Here is a 21862-nt window from a genome sequence, read left to right as displayed (position 1 = left end):
TCATCTCCGCAACATCGCCAAACTCAAACCCTCTCTCACACCTCCCGCTGCTGAAAGACTCATCCATGCCTTCATCTCCTCCCGACTGGACTATTGCAACTCACTTCTCCTTGGCATCAGCTCCACCTACATCAACCAACTTCAACTGGTCCAGAACGCAGCCGCCCGACTCATCACCCACACCAAATCCTGGCATCACATCACTGCAGTCCTCAAACAACTTCACTGGCTTCCCATCTCCCACCGGATCAACTACAAAATCCTGGTCCTCACCTACAAAGCCCTCCACCATCTGGCCCCCCCATATCTCACTGACCTCCTCTCCCCCTACCAACCCTCACGGTCCCTCAGATCCACATCAGCCGGTCTCCTCTCCATCCACAAGTCCAACCTCCGCAGTTTTGGGGACAGAGCCTTCTCCAGGGCAGCTCCCAGGCTCTGGAACTCCCTCCCCCAACTGATCCGCAATTCCGTGTCCCTCACCATCTTCCAGTCCTGCCTCAAGACCCATCTCTTCACCTCTGCCTATCCTTAGCCCCACGTCCCCCTCCCTTTTCATCTGTGCATTAATTGCCTCATACTGTGTTTTGAATTGAATTCTGTCTTTACTTTGTGTACTAGTCATGTCTCTACTATTTATTTCATTCCCCTTACATGTTTTTCCTCTACCTGCTAAATTTTTGTAAGGTGTCCTTGAGACTCTTGAAAGGCGCCCATAAATAAAATGTATTATTATTATAATTATTACTCCTGTACCTATTGTCTATTGTCCCTCCCCCCGCCCACCCAGGCCACTGAGTGACGGCCCGCTCGGCCAATCACCCCGCGTGGAACCGCAGGAGGAGCGGATCCAGCCAATGGCCGGCGGAGGTTGAGGGTTGGGGGCGGGACTTGGCATCAGCTCGCTGCCCACTGCTGAGGCCAAAGACACCTGTAGCTTTGCTTCTGACAGATGTCACAATCCTGGATCGAAACTCAACCCGAACAGAAGTGAATAGAAACCAACAAACATTAACTTCCCTGCTGGACAAATTGGGCTCATTCCCAGCAGGAACCAAAGCCTGTGCACAGTGAAGGTGAGTTGTCTTTAGTTTGTGGGATTCTTTTACACGAATCTGATGCACAATTGTACAGATAAACACACAATATTAGGGCGGCAGAGTTACTGCCTCACAGCGCCAGCGACCCGAGTTCGATCCCGACTAAGGACCTGCTGTCTGTGCGGAGTTTGTCCGTTCTCCCTGTGACCCCGTGAGTTTTCTCCGTTTTCTTCCCACACTCCAAAGACGTGCAGGTTTGTAGGTTAATTGGTTTCTGTACATTGTCCCCAGTGTGAAGTTTACCACTTGATCGCTGGTCAGTACGGCACGGTGGGCCGAACGGCCTGATTCCACGCTGCTTCTCTTCAGTCTATAATCTAAAGTCATAAACGTTTAACGGAATGCCATGAACAATGAACTGCATGAAATGAAAAATGAACGGGAATATTATTAATGTCATTACACCGTGTTTAACTCTGTTAGTTCCTGAATGAACTGTTGCGGTTTCACTGAAAGACAAACACTGTTCCCATCTATCCATGTTAAATCAATCTATCTAATATGTTACCATGTATCCGTGTTCTCCAGAGATGCTGCCTGACCTGCTGAGTTACTCCAGCACTTTGTGTCTTTCATTTTCTGGTAAACAAGCATCTGCAGTTCCTTGCGTTTAAAATATATATATATTCAGTTCATTGGCGTTGCCTGAATTTGCACCGAGGTGCCGCCTGTCCGGGTCTCTTGCCAGTTCGCCGGGTCCATCCTCAGACCGAGAGAAGGACGAGACGAGGCGAGAGAAGTCCGGAGAGAGCATCGGCAGAGAGTCGCTGCCGACCCCGGCACCGAGCGCTCAATGTCCCGCCACTGCTCCGGAGCAAGCCGCCAAAACAACTGCAACGCAATACCGTCTTAATACATGGGCACATTGGGCAGTTAGTTGCCGGGGCCCCATGCTAATCTATGTATGTTGTGACTTGCTGTCAATAAATAAATACTACACTAAACTATAAATATTTGTTATAGGAAAATGCATATTTAGCATGTGTTTTACTAAAGATAATGAACAATATTCAGATTCAATTTTAATTGTCATTGTCAGTGTACAGTACAGAGACAACGAAATGCATTTAGCATTCATGTTGATTTTGATGATGTGGACATTGGCATTGGCAAACTTTTGAATACAAACTTTTTAAAAAGGCGAGGCAAACAATTGGGCTGCAGCCACCTGACAACCAAAAATATGATGCGTATATATGTGTGATATATATGTATATAAATATATAACACACACATATGTATGTTTCTCTAGCTTCTTTCTTGTGATCTCCCAATTTTGTTTAACTTTTTTTTCTTTCATTCAACCTCTCTCTCTGAAATCCTAATATTATGAATAAATAAAAATGAACACATGCCAAGATATTTTTTCATTCTATGTTAGTGTAAAGAAATATAGTGTATACATACCTACATTGATGGAGAAGTGCGAGCATGAGACATGAAAACTGCATTGCTACCATAGTTTAGTTTTTAATTTAACATATATTTGAGGGAAATCTACGTATATTTGAGGGAAATGAGTTACCGTATTTCCCGGCAATGAAGACGCACCACTATTTGAGTTGCTAAATTTTGAAAAAATGATGGCGGGACAGAATCGAGGGTTTGGTTTAGTCCAGGGGTCTGCAGCCTTTTTTGCCTAGGGGCCAGGACCCTCCAGGACTAGCTGCAGTTCCCAGGTCACCTGCAAGCCCCGGGTCTAGCTGCAGTTCCACTGTCCGGGCCCGGCAGCCGCTCGCAGCCACCCGAGCTCTGAGTGAGTTTTTAAATGTGAATATCTCATAACTAAACATTTGTAGGTTAGCAGTATATTGCATCAATCCACTCATTTTTAAATCGTTCTACAACAAATTTCATAAACAAGGATAACACTTTTTATTTCTGTCACTTATGGTAAGATTTACATAATTTATTGTTTTATGTGTGAGATATACAGGGTGTTCAGAACAAAGACGGCAGTTCTTTGACAAGTACTCCGTAGTTCCCTATAGGAGATCTTATCAACAAGTATTCTGGACCCACTGTCAACATCTGAAATTACAGTAAAATATCATATAGAATTAACTTATAAGAACAAATCTGATTATAACTACATAACTGCAGAATGGATGATATGTCACTTAATTGCAATTGTTTTCAGGGGGGGGGGGGAGAGACATGTATATTGAAGATGCATTTTTCCTCTAGTAGGTCAATTTATGCCTACTGAATATATTCTGTATTCATGCCTACTATATTCTGTTGTGCTGAAGCAAAGCAAGAATTTCATTGTCCTATCTGGGACACATGACAATAAACTTCTCTTGACTTGACTTGATTTATCTTAAATGTAGAAGAGCTTACAATACCATGCATGCCTTACGACAAGAACAAAACCAAAAATGTACAGCAGTGTAAAAATTGATACCTTTATTATTGTTTAAGAAGAAACTGCAGATGCTGGAATATCAAAGGTAGACAAAAATGCTCCAGTATTTTTGTCTACCATTGATCCGTGTACATTGTGTATATTTAACACCATTTATCATGTATTTTAAACACCATTGATCCGTGTACATTGTGTATATATATATATTATTTTTAAATAATTTTATTTATTAGTAGTGTACATTACAATAATTTGCCAAAAATAACATAATACATTTCCTGTACCACTTCATATTTTAAACTTTATAAAGCAGAAAAGTAAAGAGAGTGAAATAGGATAGTAAGTGTGTGAAAGAGTGATCAAAAGAGACCCTTAGACACGAAAAATTCGAAAAAGAATTAAGAAGTAAGCCATAGAAAAAGAAAAAGAGAAAAAGAAAACAGAAGATGCATTAAAAGTAAAAAAAGAGATAAAAGGGATATACCAACATTGTGTATATTTAATAGCATTTATCGTGTATATTTAAACATTATTTAAAACCGGCTTAAACACAATTAATTCGTGTACATTGTGTATATTTAACACAATTTATCCTGTATTTTAAACATTATTTCAAACCGGATTCGGGATCTCCGCGGCTTGGAGGTCCTGAATCGGCTGCCTCCTACCGGAGACCGGGGCTTCATGATGTTATAGGCCACAGGCCGGCGCTTTTCTCCGGCGAGGAATCCCAGACTATGCGAGGGAAAGTGCACGCTGCCCCCGCGACTAGAAGCTCCACACACCGCGGCTTCAGAGTGTTATAGTCCGCGGGCCAGCGATCGGAGCAATTCTTCTGGCGACCCCCGGCTCCGCGATCTGAGCTATAGGAAGAGATCGGCCTCAAGACAGAAAGTTCTAATTTGTTCTTACCTTTCGTCTTTAGTGGGGAACCTGAAGAAACACTGCTATAAAGTGCTTGAACCGCTTACATTGGCGATTCGAGCACTATAGCAGAATGGCTCGCTACGCGTGTAGATTTGGGCGCCATGACAGATGCCCATTAAAAAAAACCCCTAATATCTATGATTCCCAAAATGGCGCGCCACAAATTACCCATGAGCCCAGGACCGTACTACAGCTTTTTCGTCAAGTGGTTTATCTTGCTCCTCTATAATCTTTACCTCTGATTTAGTATCACGGTCAACTCTGCAACCACACGTATCTCACTCGCTACAGAACTGGAAATCCTGGAAAGGGAAACCCATCGTACTTATCAGCAAACATTTGTGAGAAATAAAAGAGTCAAAATATTTTTCAATAAGTGTGGATTCCACTCCAACATCTCACACACTGAACAACTGACCGGTACATTATCCGGTACATTCGAGGATGTGAGCCTTTAAGTTCATACCCATCTTTTCTCATGGAGCAAAGAATCTAGCAGACACTGTTGTGGATTGCCTTAATGAGAACAAAATTCCACTATCAAACTGCCGTGGTCAGTTGTATGACAATGCTTCAAATATGTCTGGACACTATACTGGATTGCAAGCACAGATTCATCACCTGGATGAGTTCGCCATCTATGTCCCCTGTGCTGGACACAGCCTGAACTTGGTGGGTGTAAAAGTGGCAGAGTGTTGTCTACAGACTAACATTCTTTGACTTTGTTCAGTGTCTATATTCCCTTTTCTCTGCTTCTACACGTCGATGGAATATTCTGGCATCATCTTTAGCAACAAATGTTGTGGTCAAGCGTCTGTCTGACACGAGATAGTCGTCACATTTTGATGCTGTTCGTGCTCTGTGTGGGGGTTTGGAGAAAATTAAACATGCACTGGATTCTGTATCAGCTGACACTGAAGAGGAAGTGAACACAAGGCGAGAGGCAGGAGGATTGAGTGAGAAAATGGAGAACGTGGATACGATCTTTCTCACAATTCTTTGGAATGACATCCTTGAAAGAGTGAACAAAACAAGCAAGGTCCTGCAGTCAGAGGACGTGAACATACTTGTCGCCAAGAATCTTCTTGAGTCTCTGAAAACCCATCTTCAGGAAATTAGAGACAAATTTAGTCAATACCAATTGAAAGCCAGGAGTAGGTGTTCAGATTCAGATTATAGCGATGTGAAAAAACGGGAACGAAAACTAAATGTGTAGGTAGGGGCCACAGTGCACTGCTTTATCCGGGGGCCTATAATGCTGTTAAGATGGCCCTGCCCCAGTGGCTGAAAGTGATTATTGTTTACTTGTACTAACCCCCCCCCCCTCCCTTATAAATAGCGAATGGTTCATAGAGTCATAGAGTGATACAGCGTGGGAACCATGGGCTCAACATGCCCACATAACGTGTCCCAGCTACACTAGTCCCACTTGCCTGCGTTTGGCCCATATCCCTCCAAACATGTCCTATCCATGTACCTGTCTAAATGTCTAAATGTTTCTTAAATGTTGGGATAGTCCCAGCCTCAACTACCTGCTCTGGCAGCTCGTTCCATACACCCACCACCCTTTGTGTGAAAAAGCTATCCCTCAGATTCCTCATGAATCCTTTCCCCTTCATTCGGAGGCTATAGCTTCTGGTTCTTTCTACAGTCCCTTGTCCAGCTCCCGCTGCCTCTGTATAAAAGATTGAATAGGAGTCCTAGGGGTAACTTTGTCATACAGAGGGTGGTGGGCGTATGGAACAAGCTGCCGGAGGAGGTAGTTGAGGCAGGTACTACGTTTAAGAAACATTTAGACAGGTACATGGATGGGACAGGTTTAGAGGGATATGGGCCAAACGCAGGCAAGTGGGACGTGTAGATTGACATGCTGATTGGTGTGTGCAAGCTGGGCTGAGGGGCTTGTTTCCACACTGTATGACTGTGACTGGAAACATTGCCAATACATTCTCTCCACAGATGCTGCCTGACCTGTTGAGTTCCTCCAGCACTTTGTGACCTCAGACTTGGCATTGACTCCGTTTACTGTGATCTCTTTTCATACCTTAACCATTTTGTGATTCTCTTCAGAGCTCCTATCGAAGTTAAATTTGCTGAATTCTACATTTTCTTTTATTACAGAAAATAATTATGGGCTTGTTTCAAGTACATCCCCGCGATCTGGACACATACATTTACGAAAATCTCCAACCTGATGAACGTTTTTTGAACCAAGTGGCTGAGACCATTGACAAGATTTGTACATTCTTAAAGGAACAATGTCCCTACAAAATCAGTAAAGCTGTGAAGGTGAGATGACAGAATTGTATATTGAATGGAAATAGACCATGGTACTAAGTTGTAAACAAAGAAGGTTCCAGGATCACTGGTGCAAGTCTGAGTTCTGCAATCTCAATTAAAGACTAGAATTGCTTATAAAGTGTCTTTCTCCCAGTTGTGTGTGAATGGGTGATCGATGGTCAGCATCTCTCAACTCCTGATTTCTCCTGCCAAAGACGTTCCTTTAGAGAGGAGATGAGGAGGAATTTATTTAGCCAGAGGGTGGTAAATCTGCAGAATCCATTGCCACAGACGGCTGTGAGACCCAATCATTGGGAATTTTTAAAGCGGAAATTGACAAGTTCATGATTAGGGTGTCAAAGGTTACAGGGAGAAGGCAGGAGAAAGGGGTTGGGAGAGAAAGATAGACGGGCCATGATTGAATGGCGGAGTAGACTCAATGGGCCAAATGGCTTAATTCTGCTCCTATGACATGAACTTATGAAGAGTTATTATCACAGCGATCAACCTTGGTCATGGTATTCTATCCTTGACAACTAACCCAGGGATCCCCATTGCCTGGATTCATGAGTGGTATTGAGCCTTTTGTGAGTTCAAGACAACTCTAGTAGGCCGAGCCAACTCAAGCACAAGATAAGTTAATAACCTGTATTTAATTAGAGATACAGCGTGGGAAAAGACCCTTCGGCCCACCGAGTCCACACCCATTCACACTAGTTCTGTGTTATTCCACTTATCGTCCAATTTCTACCCTTATCATGTATCTATACACTGTGAATGGCTCGATTGTAATCATATATTGTCTTTCTGTTGACCTGATAGCAGGCAACAAAAGCTTTTCACTGTAACTCAGTGGTGGTGGCCCATCAGTAACAATGATGGTGAGTTGTGCAGTCTCAATTCTGGTGAGTTCTGACATGGCTCACGAGTCCAGGCTGCAAAAAAACCTGTGCGTGAATGGGTTTAAGGTGGAGAAGCTGTTGCACTTCTTCTTCTTGCGTGTGGCGTGAACAGCCTAAAGTTGCACGACAACTTGTTCTGTTTGATCTCCTGTTTGTGCACGCCAGGTTGATTGCATTCGTTGAGACAGGGTAGACCGCATGAAGGTTGCAATCTCCCACCCCAAGCTGTTGAACTGTAACAACCCCACCCTCTCGGCCGCAGAAGTCAGAGTCAAGTTATATGAAAAATGATTACGGCTGGAAACTTCAGTGTCTGCAGTGGATGGCCATGTCATCTTTAGTGCTCTGACTAGCCCTTCGCATTCCACAGTGTGTTGCTGTGTTGCCTTTCCAGTACACGTCTCGGTACACGTGACATTAGACTGAACTGAAACTGAAACAAATTAGGGGCAATTTTACACCTGCCACATAACCTCCAAATCTGCACGCCTTTGGGATTTGGGTGAAAACCGGAGCACCCAGAGGAAACCCACACGGTCACATGGAGATTGTGCCAACTCCACACAGACAGCACCCCTGGTCAGGATCGAACCCAGGTCCCTGGCGTTGTGTGGCAGCGGCTCTTCCTGCTGTACCACTGTGCATCCCACATTTCTGATCAAACAGAAATAGACCAACAGGCTCATTTAAATGATGGTTTATCAGTGGTTGAACCAGTTTATTCCAGTAACCCTTCATATTTCAATCAATTATTTGTCATTCTTCCAAATGACCTTGCGCAGACACTGTACTACAAGGGTAAACTCCAAATTTCAACAACATTTGAAGAATGTGGAAACAGGCCCTTCGGCCCACCGAGTCCACACCAACCAGCAATCACCCCATATACTAGCACTATTCTACACACTGGGGAAATTTACAATTTACTGAACTAATTAACCTACAAACCTGTACATCTTTGGAATGTGGGAGGAAACTGGCGCCAAATAAATAACAAGAAAACATCTTAGATTTGCTTCTAATTGGCATACTTAGTTGTACATTGTCCCCGCCAGAGATGATAGATATTCTGCATCGCCCTTATTGAGACCCCCAGGGGGCGCCGCACATTTGGCAGCCCTGCAAATTGTTTTTTCGTCTTTTATTAATCTTTTTTTTTAGGGTGTGTTAATAGTTCGTGTAAATGTTCTCCGGTTTGTTTTATGTGGGGCCAGGGGGACGGGGAAACTTTTTTTTCAGTTTCTTACCCTGCCGGAGATGTGATTATTTTTCTGGATCGTATCTCCGGTCGCTCTGCGGCCTACCATCGATCATGGAGATGGAGGCCTTCTCGGACTGACTTTGGGCCCCACTGCAGGATGTGAACTTAACATCAGAGTCGATCTCTTGCCTGGGATCGCTCCAACCACGGGCTGCGGACTGTACCATCGTGAGCTAGCAGTCACAGGAGAGGCCAAGTCGGGAAGCTCTAACGCCGTGGAAGGTTCGACCAGCCCCGACGAGAGGTCCGATCACCGGTGCGGGGGAGCTGACATTCCCCCGATGCAGGAGCTGATCGCCACGAAGCGGTGGGCCCAAACTCCGCCGGCTACGGAGTCAAGATCGTTCCGTCAACGGAAGGCTCAAGGTTCCCGACCGTGGGAGAACAAAGAAGGGAAGAGATTTGAACTTTTTTTCACCTTCCATCACAGTGAGGAATGTGGAGGAGTAAATGTGGTGGATGTTTATGTTAAAATATATTTTGTGTGTTCTGTTGCTTTCTATTTGTATGACTGACTTGGCAAATGAAATTCCTCGTATGTTGCAAAACATACTTGGCTAATAACGTATTATTGTGATAATGATTGTGATTGATTGAATGTGCAATATCCCATAAAACATCTAGATCAGGTCGTCTCTCAATCCTGTAAGTCTGTAGCAAAGTGAAACACAGTTGTCAAGATATGATCTCACCCATTTCATCTGCTCCCACCTGGAATCATATTTCAAATGTCACGTGTAGCCTGCAATGGCTGCCTCACCAAGAGTCTGTCTGTCCTTTCCTTCTTTGTGTCTGTTTCGTTTGTGTTAAATGGATGTTTTTTAGCTTGTTTTATGTAGGGGGGGGGGGTGGAGTTGGGGGAAACTTTATCTAATCTCTTACCTCGATGGAGATGTAATTGTTTTTACTGTATCATATCTGCGCCCGCACTACGGCCAAATATCGTGGAGTTGGCGGCCTTTGTTGGAGATTGACCGAGAGCTGCATTGCGGGAGCCTGCGGACTAACCATGACGGAGTTCGCGACCCCTGTCGGGGGATCGTCTTTGGGGCTCCAACCGTGGGCGCCTGCGTGAATTTAACATCGCGGAGCCCGCAGTCTCTGCTTAGAGACCAACATCGGGGACTACAAGCCACAGGAGTTTCATCTGTCCCGACGCAGGAGCTTTGATCACCCTTACAGGGGAGCTTCGATCGCCCCGACACGTGAGGTTCGATCGCCCCGACACGTGGGGTTCGGTCGCCCCGACACGTGGGGTTCGGTCGCCCCGACACGTGGGGTTCGGTCGCCCCGACACGTGAGGTTCGGTCGCCCCGACACGTGGGGTTCGGTCGCCCCGACACGTGGGGTTCGGTCGCCCCGACACGTGAGGTTCGGTCGCCCTGACACGTGGGGTTCGGTCGCCCCGACACGTGAGGTTCGGTCGCCCCGACACGTGGGGTTCGATCGCCCAGACACGTGGGGTTCGGTCGCCCCGACACGTGGGGTTCGATCGCCCAGACACGTGGGGTTCGGTCGCCCCGACACGTGGGGTTCGATCGCCCAGACACGTGAGGTTCGATCGCCCCGACACGTGGGGTTCGATCACCCAGACACGTGGGGTTCGGTCGCCCCGACACGTGGGGTTCGATCGCCCCGACACGTGGGGTTCGGTCGCCCCGACACGTGAGGTTCGGTCGCCCCGGAGCATGGGGTTCAACCTCCGGCTGCGGGAGCTGCGATTGCCCTGACGGATGGTTCGACTGCCTTGACCGCGGGAGAATAAAGAGGAAGTAGATTGGACTTTATTGCCTTCCATCACAGTGAGGAATGTGGGGAATCCACTGTGGTGGATGTTTATGCTAATTTTAATGTATTTGTGTGTCTTGTTGTTTTTTTTAGTATGGCTGTGTGGTAATTTGAATTTCACTGCACCTTAATTGGTACATGTGACAATAAACTGACCTTGAAACCTTGAATGAAGGCACAGTGATATGCGGATTACCATACAGCCATATGAAAACTCCTCACTGTGATGGAAGGCAATAAAGTGCAATCTTCTTGCTCTTTATTCTCCTGCCGTTGGGGCAGTCGAACCATCCACAGTCAGGGCGATCGAAACTCCCGCGTTGGGGCGGTCGAAACTCCTGCGGCTTGGAGTTCCCGAATTCGGTCTATGACCAGAGACCACGGGCTCCGTGATTCTAAGTCCACAAACACCCACATTTGGAGCTCTGAGGTCGACTCCTGGCAAAGGGATCGCGCGCACCGCGATGTTAAAGTCCCGTGGGTGACCACGGTGGAGCTTTGAAAAGTCCATCTCCAGCAGAGGCCGTCAACTCCTCAATGTTAGGCCGCGGTGCGGACGGAGGTACGATACGGAAAAAAATCGCAACTCAGTCGAGCTAAGAGACTAGAAAAAGTTTGCCCCAATCTCCCCCCCACATAAAACAAGTTAAAGAAGACTAAAAACATCCATCTAACACATACTATTTCAACACAAAGAAGGAAAGGACAGATAGACTGTTGGCGAGGCAGCAATTGCTGGCGCCACCCGATGGTGTCTGACCCAAACTGATAAAAAGTGAGTTGCGATGTAGTGATTTTGGCCTAATTGGAGTACAAGTGCATTTTACAAATGGAATTAGGGCTGGCACGGTGGTGCAGTGGTAGAGTTGCTGCCTTACAGTGCCAGAGACCCAGGTTTGATCCTGACTGCGGGTGCTGCCTGTACGCAGTTTGTATGTTCTCCCCTTGACCACGTGGGTTTTCTCCGGGTGCTCTGGTTTCCTCCCATACTCCAAAGACATGGATAGCACGGACTCAGTGGGCCAAAGGGCCTGTTTAGGTGCTGTATCTCTAAACTAAAAAAAAAGAAAAATCATTCATTTAAAAGGTTGCATTGTTGTTTTATCTCTTTTAGGGTGGATCCCTTGGAAAAGGAACAGCTGTAAAAAATGGCGCTGATGCAGATTTGGTTGTCTTTCTCAACAACTTCAAGAGTTTTGAAGACCAAACGGGAAACCGGACTGAAATTTTGAGAGTCATTTCTGATCTGTTGTTGAAATATGAGAAAAACATTGGACATCAGATCAAAATGACACCGCCCAAAATAAATCACAGTTCTTCTCCTCCTCGCTCCCTCAACTTCCAGTTTAAATCCACAAGATCGTCTGATTTTGTTGAGGTCGATGTTCTCCCTGCATTTGATGCCTTAGGTATGAGGCTTTGAACTCATTGAAAATAACCGGTTTAATGAAAAATATGGGATGTTTTACATCATACCTGCAATGTTCGCATCCAAGGCATTAATGTATATTACAACCAGCAATAGTCCCAGCACTGATGGTCCCAGCACATTGATCAAAGATTTGAAATCAGGAAAAATTACATTCTTCCACCGAAGGCATTCCACTGGTCACAGATTTAGGAATCAGTACAACATCTTTCCACCACTACTCTGTTCCTCCCACCACCAAGCCAATTTGGATCCATTTGGCTGGCATATCTTGGATCCCACCTATCTTAAACTTCTGCACTAGCCTGCTATGCGGGACCTTGTCAAATACATTACTGAAGTCCATATGGACAACATCTATTGCCCTACCTTCATAAATCCTTAGTCACCCACTCAAAAAATCTCAGACAAATTAGTAAAGGTCGAGAACCTTCTTCAGACTGTGTGAAAATGGGTCTCAACCCATAACGTTACCCATTGCTTTTCTCCAGAGATGCTGCCTGAACTTGTGAGTTACTGCAGGATTTTTTGTCTATCTTTGGTGTAAACCAGCATCTACAGCTCCTTCCTACCCCATATCTCAGATCAGCTTCTGCCTTTCCAAATGAACATAAATCATATCCTCTAGAACTCTCTCCAATAATTTCAAAGGAACATTGTAAAGTTCCACCCTGCTAAACTTAAAAGTCTTATCCGACTTGTGAAGTATTGGTATACTGAGGTATATTTGGAGACTGTTGGAGGCTGAAATTGTTGTGTGAAGATGCGAATGCAGTTGTCTAAGTTGAAGTGTTATTGGAAGGGCAAGTACATCAGGGATAGAGACATTATTGGTGCACCATCCTGCAGTGATGTGCTGCATTATCCTCACTAGATCTTGGCCTGCATTGTGCCAATGGCCATTCATTCAAGGTCAGCCAAAAGCCTAGTCCTGCATCTAGAACATTATCTTGCTGACGTTGTCTGACCTGTGGATCTCCATGTGGTGTCATCTTTGTTTGTCATCTTTGATGCTGTCCAACATGTTGGAAAAAGCTTTCATCAGGAGGATGAATTTTGCCGAAATTCTGAAGAAATTACATAGGTGGATGCTCCCAAACATTTCTAACGCTTACATAATGTTCTGTCAATGGTCAATAACTTATTATGTTTAAGATGACATACATAGTCTGTATCTAAGCAATAAAATGTTACTTTTTTGTCCTGAAGGTCAAGTAACAAGAACTCGTGCTCAAGTCTATGAAGATCTCATTGCAACCCGAGAACGTGGGGGGGAATTCTCGCCAAGTTTCACCGAACTTCAGAGGGACTTTGTAAAAGCCCGTCCTACTAAACTTAAAAGCCTTATCCGACTTGTGAAGTATTGGTATACTGAGGTAATTCAGAGACTGGTGCTGAAATTGTTCTACAAAGAGGTGTATGCAGTTATTTAAGTTGAATGAATGAAAGAATGAATGAATAGTACTTCATTATCACATGTGACATGCCACAGTGAAATGTGTAGGAAGGAACTGCAGATGCTGGTTTAAAGCGAAGATAGACACAAAATGCTGGAGTAACTTAGTGGGACAGGCAGCATCTCTGGAGAGGAATGGGTGACATTTCGGACCGAGACTGACGAAGGGTCTCGACCCGAAACGTTACCCATTCCTTCTCAGATGCTGCCCATCCCACTGAGTTACTCCAGCTTTTTGTGCCTATCTTGGCACAGTGAAATTCTTTGTTTTGCATACCATAAACAAAGTATGCACAGAGTCGCCACGTATATGGTGCTGACAAAGTTACAAAGTGTTGTTTGTAGTCCCAATGGTCCCTCTGCATTATCGGTGGCCCCCACACCGGGCCCCTCTTTGTTCTCTCGGAAGCACGTCAATGACCAACCGTCAGCACACACTGTGGACCCTCCGATGTTTCAAGTTGGGATCCTTCTTCAGTAGGGACTAATGTTGGTCCCATCTTCATCCCCCCCTCCACTGGGTCCCCACTTAGTTCTCATGTCGGGTACCCCTTTGTTCTCGGCAACTTAAATAGCTTTTGGAAGAGCAAGTGCACATCAAATCACATTGTTGGGCAACGTTTGGTCAATCAAGCACATGTCAGGTACCAGTAAATTAGTCTTGCTAGACCCATACTCTGCTGTTCCCTATAGACCTCTCAAGTGCCCATCCAGCCCCCATCATGCTCACACTGTTTATCTGTGTCTATCTCCACCTATCACTTGCCAGGCTTTGTCCCCTGTACTCTAATCAGTCTGAAGATGAGTCCCAACCCAAAACGTTACTGATCCATGACCTCCAGACATGCTGCCTGGCCCGTGGAGTTACTCCAGTACTTTGTGTCTTTATTGGGGTAAACTTGGACTGTTGGGAGCATGCTGTGAAGCATCCCAATAACATGCTTTCTACGGTGCATCTGTTCCTAGGCACACAGGGAACTGCAGATGCTGGTTTAATCAAAAGATACAAAGTGTTGGAGTAGATTCCTATCCACATTCTCCAGAGAGGCTGCCTGACCTGCTGAGTTATTGCAGCATTTTGAGTTGTTTTTTTTGTGCTAAATTAGCATTTACAGTTCCTTGTGTCTTCCTTTAGTAGAAGCGGATTAATTCTGTGTCAGCTCCCCTACAAGCAGTGATTTCCAGAATGGAGCAAATCTTTGTACAGAGGTTTTTCCTTGCAATCTCTTGCACCTTTGGGTTAAATTTGACATCCCTGTCTCTGATCCTGGAACGAATCAGTATCCGCGCTGTATCTCTCAACTAAACTAAACAACGCAATCAAGACCTTAATAATTCATTGTATAAAATATTCTCATCCCTTCGCTAATATTTTTGTTAATTATGTTAAATTATGATAATTATGTCAAAGTTGAGTTTCCACCAGAGGAAACAGACAGTGAATGGTTCTTTAATTTGGCGATTATGTTCTTTAATGTGTGGTATTACTGAAGTGTAGTTTAGAGATACAGCGTGGAAACAGGCCCTTCGGCCCACCGAGTCTGTGCTGACCAGCGATCACCCGTACACTAGTTCCACCCGACACACCAGGGACAAATGCCAATTGACCTCAATGTGGGAGGAATCCGGAGAACCCGGAGAAAACCACGCTGTCACAGGGAGAATGTGCAAACTCCATACAGACAGCATCCATAGTCAGGATGATGCTCTACCGACTGAGCTATCCGGGCCCTGAAGTTATTCAAACAAGAAAGAGAGAGTTCAAGGGCGGAAGGTTCAAATGTTGATTTATTTCTATCTAACAGCATGTCCATCGCCCATATAAACCCCAACTGAGAAGCGGAGAGGATTTGCCACCGAAGTATGCTCTGGAACTGCTGATCATCTATGCATGGGAGAGCGCTGAGAAGGAAGAACATTTCAGCACCGTGGAAGGATTTCGCACCGTTCTGGAACTGATTGTCCAGTACAAACACCTTTGCATATTTTGGACCACAAACTACAGCATCAGATTAATGAAAAACAAGCTTAAAGAATCAAAGTAAGTTACTTTCAAACCATATTTGCCCTTTCTGGGATATTCTAGAATCAACACAGCACAGTGAAAGGTTATTTGAAATTGGAAGGAACTGCAGAGGCTGGTTTATCCCAAAGATAGAAACCAGAGCGCCCGGAGAAAAGTCACGCAGGTCACGGGGAGAACGTACAAACTCCATACACACAGTACCCGTAGTTGGGATCAAACCGGGGTCTCTGGCGCTGTAAGGCAGCAACTCTACCACTACGCCATCAATATTTAGTCTAGGGTACAGAAGGTCAGGAGGCAACAAGGAATCGATGTAAGGATAAGCAGCCATAAAGGTTTGCGCAAGAGATAATTCCCAGAGGATTTTGTGGTGTACAGATCGAGCTAATAAAATTGGTTTGGGCTGCTGATGTTTATGTGTTTGAACCCTTAGGCCAATGATCCTTGACCCCGCAGACCCAACAGGTAACGTTGCTGCAGCAGCGAGATGGGATCTAGTGGCAGAAGCGGCCAAGTACTGTTTACAGCAGAAGTGTGTGAAAGATGTCAACTCCTGGGACGTTAAGGTAAAATATCACAGGAAACATGTATTGGTATTGGTTTATTATTGCCACATGTATCGAGGTAATGGTGAAAAAGCTTTTCTTTGCATGCTATCCAAATTAAATCAGACAACACCATCCATGGGTTTTTTTTGCACATTGGCCTTCATCAGACAGAGTATTGAATTTCGAAGTTGGGAGGTCATGTTGCAGTTGTAAAAGACTTTGGTGAGGCCGCATTTCGAGTATTGGGTACAGTTTTGGCCACCATGTTATGGGAAAGATGTTGTCAGGCTGAAAAGAATGCAGAGAAGATTTATGACGATGTTGCCAGGACTAGAGGGTGTGAGCTATAGGGAGAGGTTGAGTAGCCTGGGACTATATTCCATGGAGTGCAGGAGGATGAGGGGTGATCTTATAGAGGTGTACAAAATCATGAGAGGAATAGATCGGGTAGATGTACAGAGTCTCTTGCCCATAGTATGGGAATCTAGAACCAGTAGACACAGGTGTACAGTGAAGGGGGATGATGTAATGGGAACCTGAGGAGTTATGTTTGGAACAAAACATTTAGACAGGTACATAGATAGGACAGGTTTAGAGGGATATGGGCCAAATGCAGGCAGGGGGGGACTAGTGTAGATGGTACATGTTGGCCGGTGTGGGCAAGTTGGGCCAAAGGGCCAACTTTCCATGACGTAAGACTCTATGAATCTATGATTACAATTAAACCCCATGCACAAGTGCAACAGGTAGAGCAAAGAACAAAATACTAAAGGGCAGAATACTGTAGCATTACAGTTCCAGAGACAACGGTCAATGTCTGCAAAGAGGTAGGTTGGAAGATTGGGACTGCACCATGGCTTATGGGAGGAATGTTCAGGATTCTGACAACTGAGGAGAGGAAGCTGTTTCTGAGTATGGTGGTACATGCTTCCAATACTTTTGGATCTTCTGCCCGATGAGAACAGGGAGAAGTGGGAATGACTGGGGTGAGAAAGGTCCTTGACCCTGTTAGCTGCCCACCCGATAAAGCAAAATGTTAGATGCAGGGGGAGTCTGGTCTGTGTGATGGACAGACCAGACTCCACAATTCAGGAATGTTGCATTGTGATGGTATCCATCTCAACCACCTCCTCCAGCAGCTCATTCCATACACTCAGGAACAGCTTCTTCCCTTCTTTTATCAGGCTTGTGAACAGTCATTCCATTAGCTAGAGTACTCTCCAACCTCCACCCCACCGTAGACCGTGTCTATGGACTCTGCCAGAGGAGGAGTTGAGGCAGGTACGATCACAACATTTAAAAGACATTTGGAGAATTGCATGGAAAGGTTTAGAGGGATATGGGCCAAACGCAGGCTGGTGGGACTAGCGTAAATGGGGCATTTTGGTCGGCATGGACAAGTTGGGCTGAAGGGCCTATTTCCATGCTGGTATGACTATGACTATATTTAATGGTCTGGACTTTTAATGAATGGTGAATTGAGGCCACATGCATGACCATCGCTCCCTGATCTATCCAGGCGGAAATGTGGTGTTTAAGTTGGCTCCTATTGTGCACATCTACCCAATCTATTCTTCTCATGATTTTGTGCACATCTATAAGATCTCCCCTCATCCTCCTGCGCTCCAAATAATAAATCTTGTGTTGCAAGTGCACCCGATGATGCCCAAAACAATGGGTGTCCACCATCTCACTCACTTGTTCTGTGTCTTGTCCAAATTGAAAAGGAACTACATTTCATTCATTGCCATTTTTGCTTGTGTTCCACAGCCAGGGAAAGACATTTGAAATCACTGTGACCGGCCTGGATGGTAATTCATTACGACTAACGGACAACATTTATTTCAAGGTCTCTGAGCTCAAACGCAACATTCAGCAAAATTGGACCATTCCAGTCTCCCAACAACGCCTGGTATTCAGTGGCACCATTTTGGATGATAGCAACACATTGTTGGATGCCAGGATCTTCTTTGATGCAACGATCATTACCCCATTCCTGCCTTCTCCCCCTATTATCTGACTCTGCTATTTTTAAGAGCCCTATCTAGCTCTCTCTTGAAAGCATCCAGAGTACCTGCCTCCACCGCCCTCTGAATTCCACAGACTCACCACTCTCTGTGAGAAAAAGTGTTTCCTCGTCTCCGTTCTAAATGGCTTACTCCTTATTCTTAAACTGTGGCCCCTGGTTCTGGACTCCCCCAACATCGGGAACACGTTTCCTGCCTCTAGTGTGTCCAAGCCCTTAACAATCTTACATGTTTCAATGAGATACCCTCTCATCCTTCTAAACTCCAGAGTGTACAAGCCCAGCCGATCCATTCTCTCAGCATATGACAGTCCCGCCATCCCGGGAATTAACCTTGTAAACATACGCTGCACTCCCTCAATAGCAAGAATGTCATTCCTCAAATTAGGACGATTCAGCATGTTCATCCCCACATGAGGGGCAGTAGATAAGGTTGTTTGATGCTTTGTAACTTGGTCAGCGACAGATAGGTGGGGACACTCTTGTATAGCCTAGGTTGTGTGCAAAACAAAGCATTTCACTGTACCGAGGTACCCTACCCTGATAGGTACATGTAACTATAAAATATCATTCATTCATTCATTTGTGCAGTCTCAGTTCACATTCCCCACACCCCTCAGACCTCAACAAACATGCTCAACACTCAGCTCTCTATCTGGGCAGTTTAAACTCTATTTACAACCTTCACCTTGTGCACACACTTACAATGTTCAAATGACAATGTGGATGCCCATAGCTACTGATTTTCAAACTGTGGACAAAATAAATAATATCCTTTCTTACTTAAGTTTGATCGGAATTGAACAAGGTAACGAAAGTGTGTGCGGAGGTGGCAATTGGCATCTCTCGTTGACCAGGTGCAGAAGAGGATCGTGAGAATCGGCAAAATAAGATTTAGACGCATTCCCTCTTGGTGAATGTAAACATAACAACATTAGGACTGAGATAAGGAAGCCTGTTTCGCCGTGGGAAGTTACATTAGACCACCTGTAGCGTAGAAATGTTGCCGTAAATGGGGGCTTATGATTCGCTCTGAGAGGGGGCAGTGGCACGACAGTGGACCATTTTCCCACCACCTGTTCATCCAGGCGATCTTATGTGACTAATATCCGCAAATGCAACTGGGGCAATAGACAATAGGTGCAGGAGTAGGCCATTCGGACCTTCGAGCCAGCACCGCCATTCACTGTGATCATGGCTGATCATCCCCAATCAGTACCCCATTCCTGCCTTCTTCCCATATCCACTGACTCCGCTATCTTTAAGAGCCCTATCTAGCTCTCTCTTGAAAGTATCCAGAGAACCGGCCCCCACCGTGTTTGACATATTAACCATCTGTTGTTGAATAAGATTAACATAAATATAAACTATATTATGACTAATGAAATCATTAATACCCATGTAGTGGATGATAGTTATAGGAAAACATATAGCCAAGGACGAAGTATATTTTCGTACATTTGTATCTAACACAAAATAAAACTAGGTTAACTGCACAGTATAACGGGCGGCTAATTCTGCTGTAAAGTCAGAGAACTGGTGAGCAGTTAACAGCCGCCATCTCTCCATAATATTATGCAATAAAATCTCTTGAAGCAAACCTCAAAGTCTCTGTTTTTCCTTTAATTTCCCTCTCAGTCAATTTCTTCCACACAAACTATTTGATAATTAATGCTGATTTTTCGTTGGACTGCGTTGAAAGGATCATAAGGAATTCACTTGATTGGACTAAATTATTTTTTTGGATACGTTGAAAATCCTCATGAGTACAATATAGAAGGTGGCAGTAACAAGGAACTGTAGATGCCCATTTACCAAAGAAAGACACCAAATGCTCGTGTAACTCAGCAGGACAGGCAGCATCTCTGAAGAACATGAAACGTGACGTTTTCAGAACTTGTTCAGACTCATTATACTTCATCTATCTATCTATACATAACTAAACCTCTCATCTTGTTATTTTCCTGTTTCCACCACACACCCCCTCCCCGCCACTCCACCCCTGCCCACACCCTCCCATCCCCCCACAATCCTTCCACCCGACACCCTCCACCACCACACACTCACCCCGCCACACGGCGGTAGGCCATGGCAGCGTTACACCTCCCCCCGCCTGAAGCCGTCCCCGTCCCCAGCTGTAGGATGCTTCCCCCCTCCACCAGACCCCGCCTAAAGCCATCCCTCTCCACCGGCTAGAGGATGCTCCCGCCGATCCCCTCCTAAAGCCGTCCCCAGCTGCAGGATTCTCCTCACCATTCCCCGCCTGAAGCTGATGGGGAGCGGCAGCGGCAGCGGCAGGCCACGACAGTGTTGGGCCACAGTAGCCCCCGCCTGAAGCCGTCCCCCTCCCCCGGCCACAGAACACAACAAGAGACGCAACAACAAAGAATTGAACTGAATAAATCTCATCTTTAACGTTTAAATAGTTGTCATATTTTAAGTTATTCATATTTTAAGCTTTAATAAATCTCTTTTCCACTTGCCGTGCCCGTCAGCTGCACCTGCGCAGTAATACCTGCGTGTTCTATGTCATAATGAGTATAGAAGTTGGGATGTAATGTTAAAATTGTACAAGGCATTGGTGAGACCAATTCTGGAGTATGGTGTACAATTTTGGTCGCCTAATTATAGGAAGGATGTCAACAAAATAGAGAGAGTACAGAGGAGATTTACTAGAATGTTGCCTGGGTTTCAGCAACTAAGTTACAGAGAAAGGTTGAACAAGTTAGGGCTTTATTCTTTGGAGCGCAGAACGTTAAGGGGGGACTTGATAGAGGTTTTTAAAATGATGAGAGGGATAGACAGAGTTGACGTGGAAAAGCTTTTCCCACTGAGAGTAGGGAAGATTCAAACAAGGGGACATGACTTGAGAATTAAGGGACTGAAGTTTAGGGGTAACATGAGGGGGAACTTCTTTACTCAGAGAGTGGTAGCTGTGTGGAATGAGCTTCCAATGAAGGTGGTGGAGGCAGGTTCGTTTTTATCATTTAAAAATAAATTGGATAGTTATATGGATGGGAAAGGAATGGAGGGTTATGGTCTGAGCGCAGGTATATGGGACTAGGGGAGATTATGTGTTCGGCACGGACTAGAAGGGTCGAGATGGCCTGTTTCCGTGCTGTAATTGTTATATGTTATATGTTATAATGGGAACCCAATGGGCAGGAATGGCTGCACCGCCATAGAGCCGATAAGAGTGGATGGGGGTGGTTGACGGGTATACGGATTACTTGCCCATTAAGTTGTGCACTTCCACTGCAGTTACACATGGATGGGGGATCCATACATGAAGGGAATTGATTCAGCTCATCATGTTGGAGTCAGAAGGTGTAGAATCTGGAATTCATTGCCAAAGACGGCTGTGGAGGCCAAGTCAATTCATATTTTTCAGTGGGGAGTGTCAGATTCATGAGTAGTACGGTAGGTATGTTACAAAACTTACCATCAGCGGCGCTGCAGTTCTGCCACTGGCCGTGTGCACAACTTTGGCGCCTTTGAGGGGGGGATGCGGGGTTAAAATGCGTTTTTTCTCCTACCTGTCCTGGATATATTTTCTCGGAGTGCAAGCATTTGCTGAAGAATTGTTCCGACGGCCATTCTGTGAAATTTTTTTTTTAATCATCCGACAATTTCCGCAATGGAGTAATTTAAAAATAAGCTTCTAAAGCCGTCAACGCTGACAATGGGGAGAGATTTCACGTACGCGACAGGTAAAGGAAAGCCGTTTATTTTACATATAAATGTGCTTCTT

General features: G+C 45.1%; 1 protein-coding gene across 1 annotated transcript; it reads left to right on the top strand.

Moving 5' to 3' along the window:
- Positions 1–961: 961 nt before the first annotated feature.
- LOC116974945 (2'-5'-oligoadenylate synthase 1-like) lies at positions 962–18207 on the top strand. The gene is made up of 7 exons (XM_033023563.1): positions 962–1076; positions 6517–6684; positions 11741–12035; positions 13265–13431; positions 15317–15552; positions 15971–16103; positions 17856–18207. Exons 2-7 carry the CDS (start codon positions 6526–6528, stop codon positions 17871–17873), a joined length of 1008 nt encoding a protein of 335 aa, XP_032879454.1. The 5' UTR covers positions 962–1076; positions 6517–6525; the 3' UTR covers positions 17874–18207.
- The last annotated feature ends 3655 nt before the right edge of the window (positions 18208–21862 follow it).

Source organism: Amblyraja radiata, chromosome 7 (assembly GCF_010909765.2).
Source record: "Amblyraja radiata isolate CabotCenter1 chromosome 7, sAmbRad1.1.pri, whole genome shotgun sequence".
Lineage (NCBI taxonomy): Eukaryota > Metazoa > Chordata > Chondrichthyes > Rajiformes > Rajidae > Amblyraja > Amblyraja radiata.
This window is presented reverse-complemented; position numbering and strand designations above follow the sequence as displayed.

Bases quoted from the DNA above. Each gene is read 5' to 3' on its own strand.
- LOC116974945 (XM_033023563.1), top strand. From the start codon at position 6,526: ATGGGCTTGTTTCAAGTACATCCCCGCGATCTGGACACATACATTTAC. The intron at 12,036-13,264 runs GTATGAGGCTTT...TTTGTCCTGAAG, and splicing joins CCCTGCATTTGATGCCTTAG to GTCAAGTAACAAGAACTCGT. The intron at 13,432-15,316 runs GTAATTCAGAGA...TCTATCTAACAG, and splicing joins TGAAGTATTGGTATACTGAG to CATGTCCATCGCCCATATAA.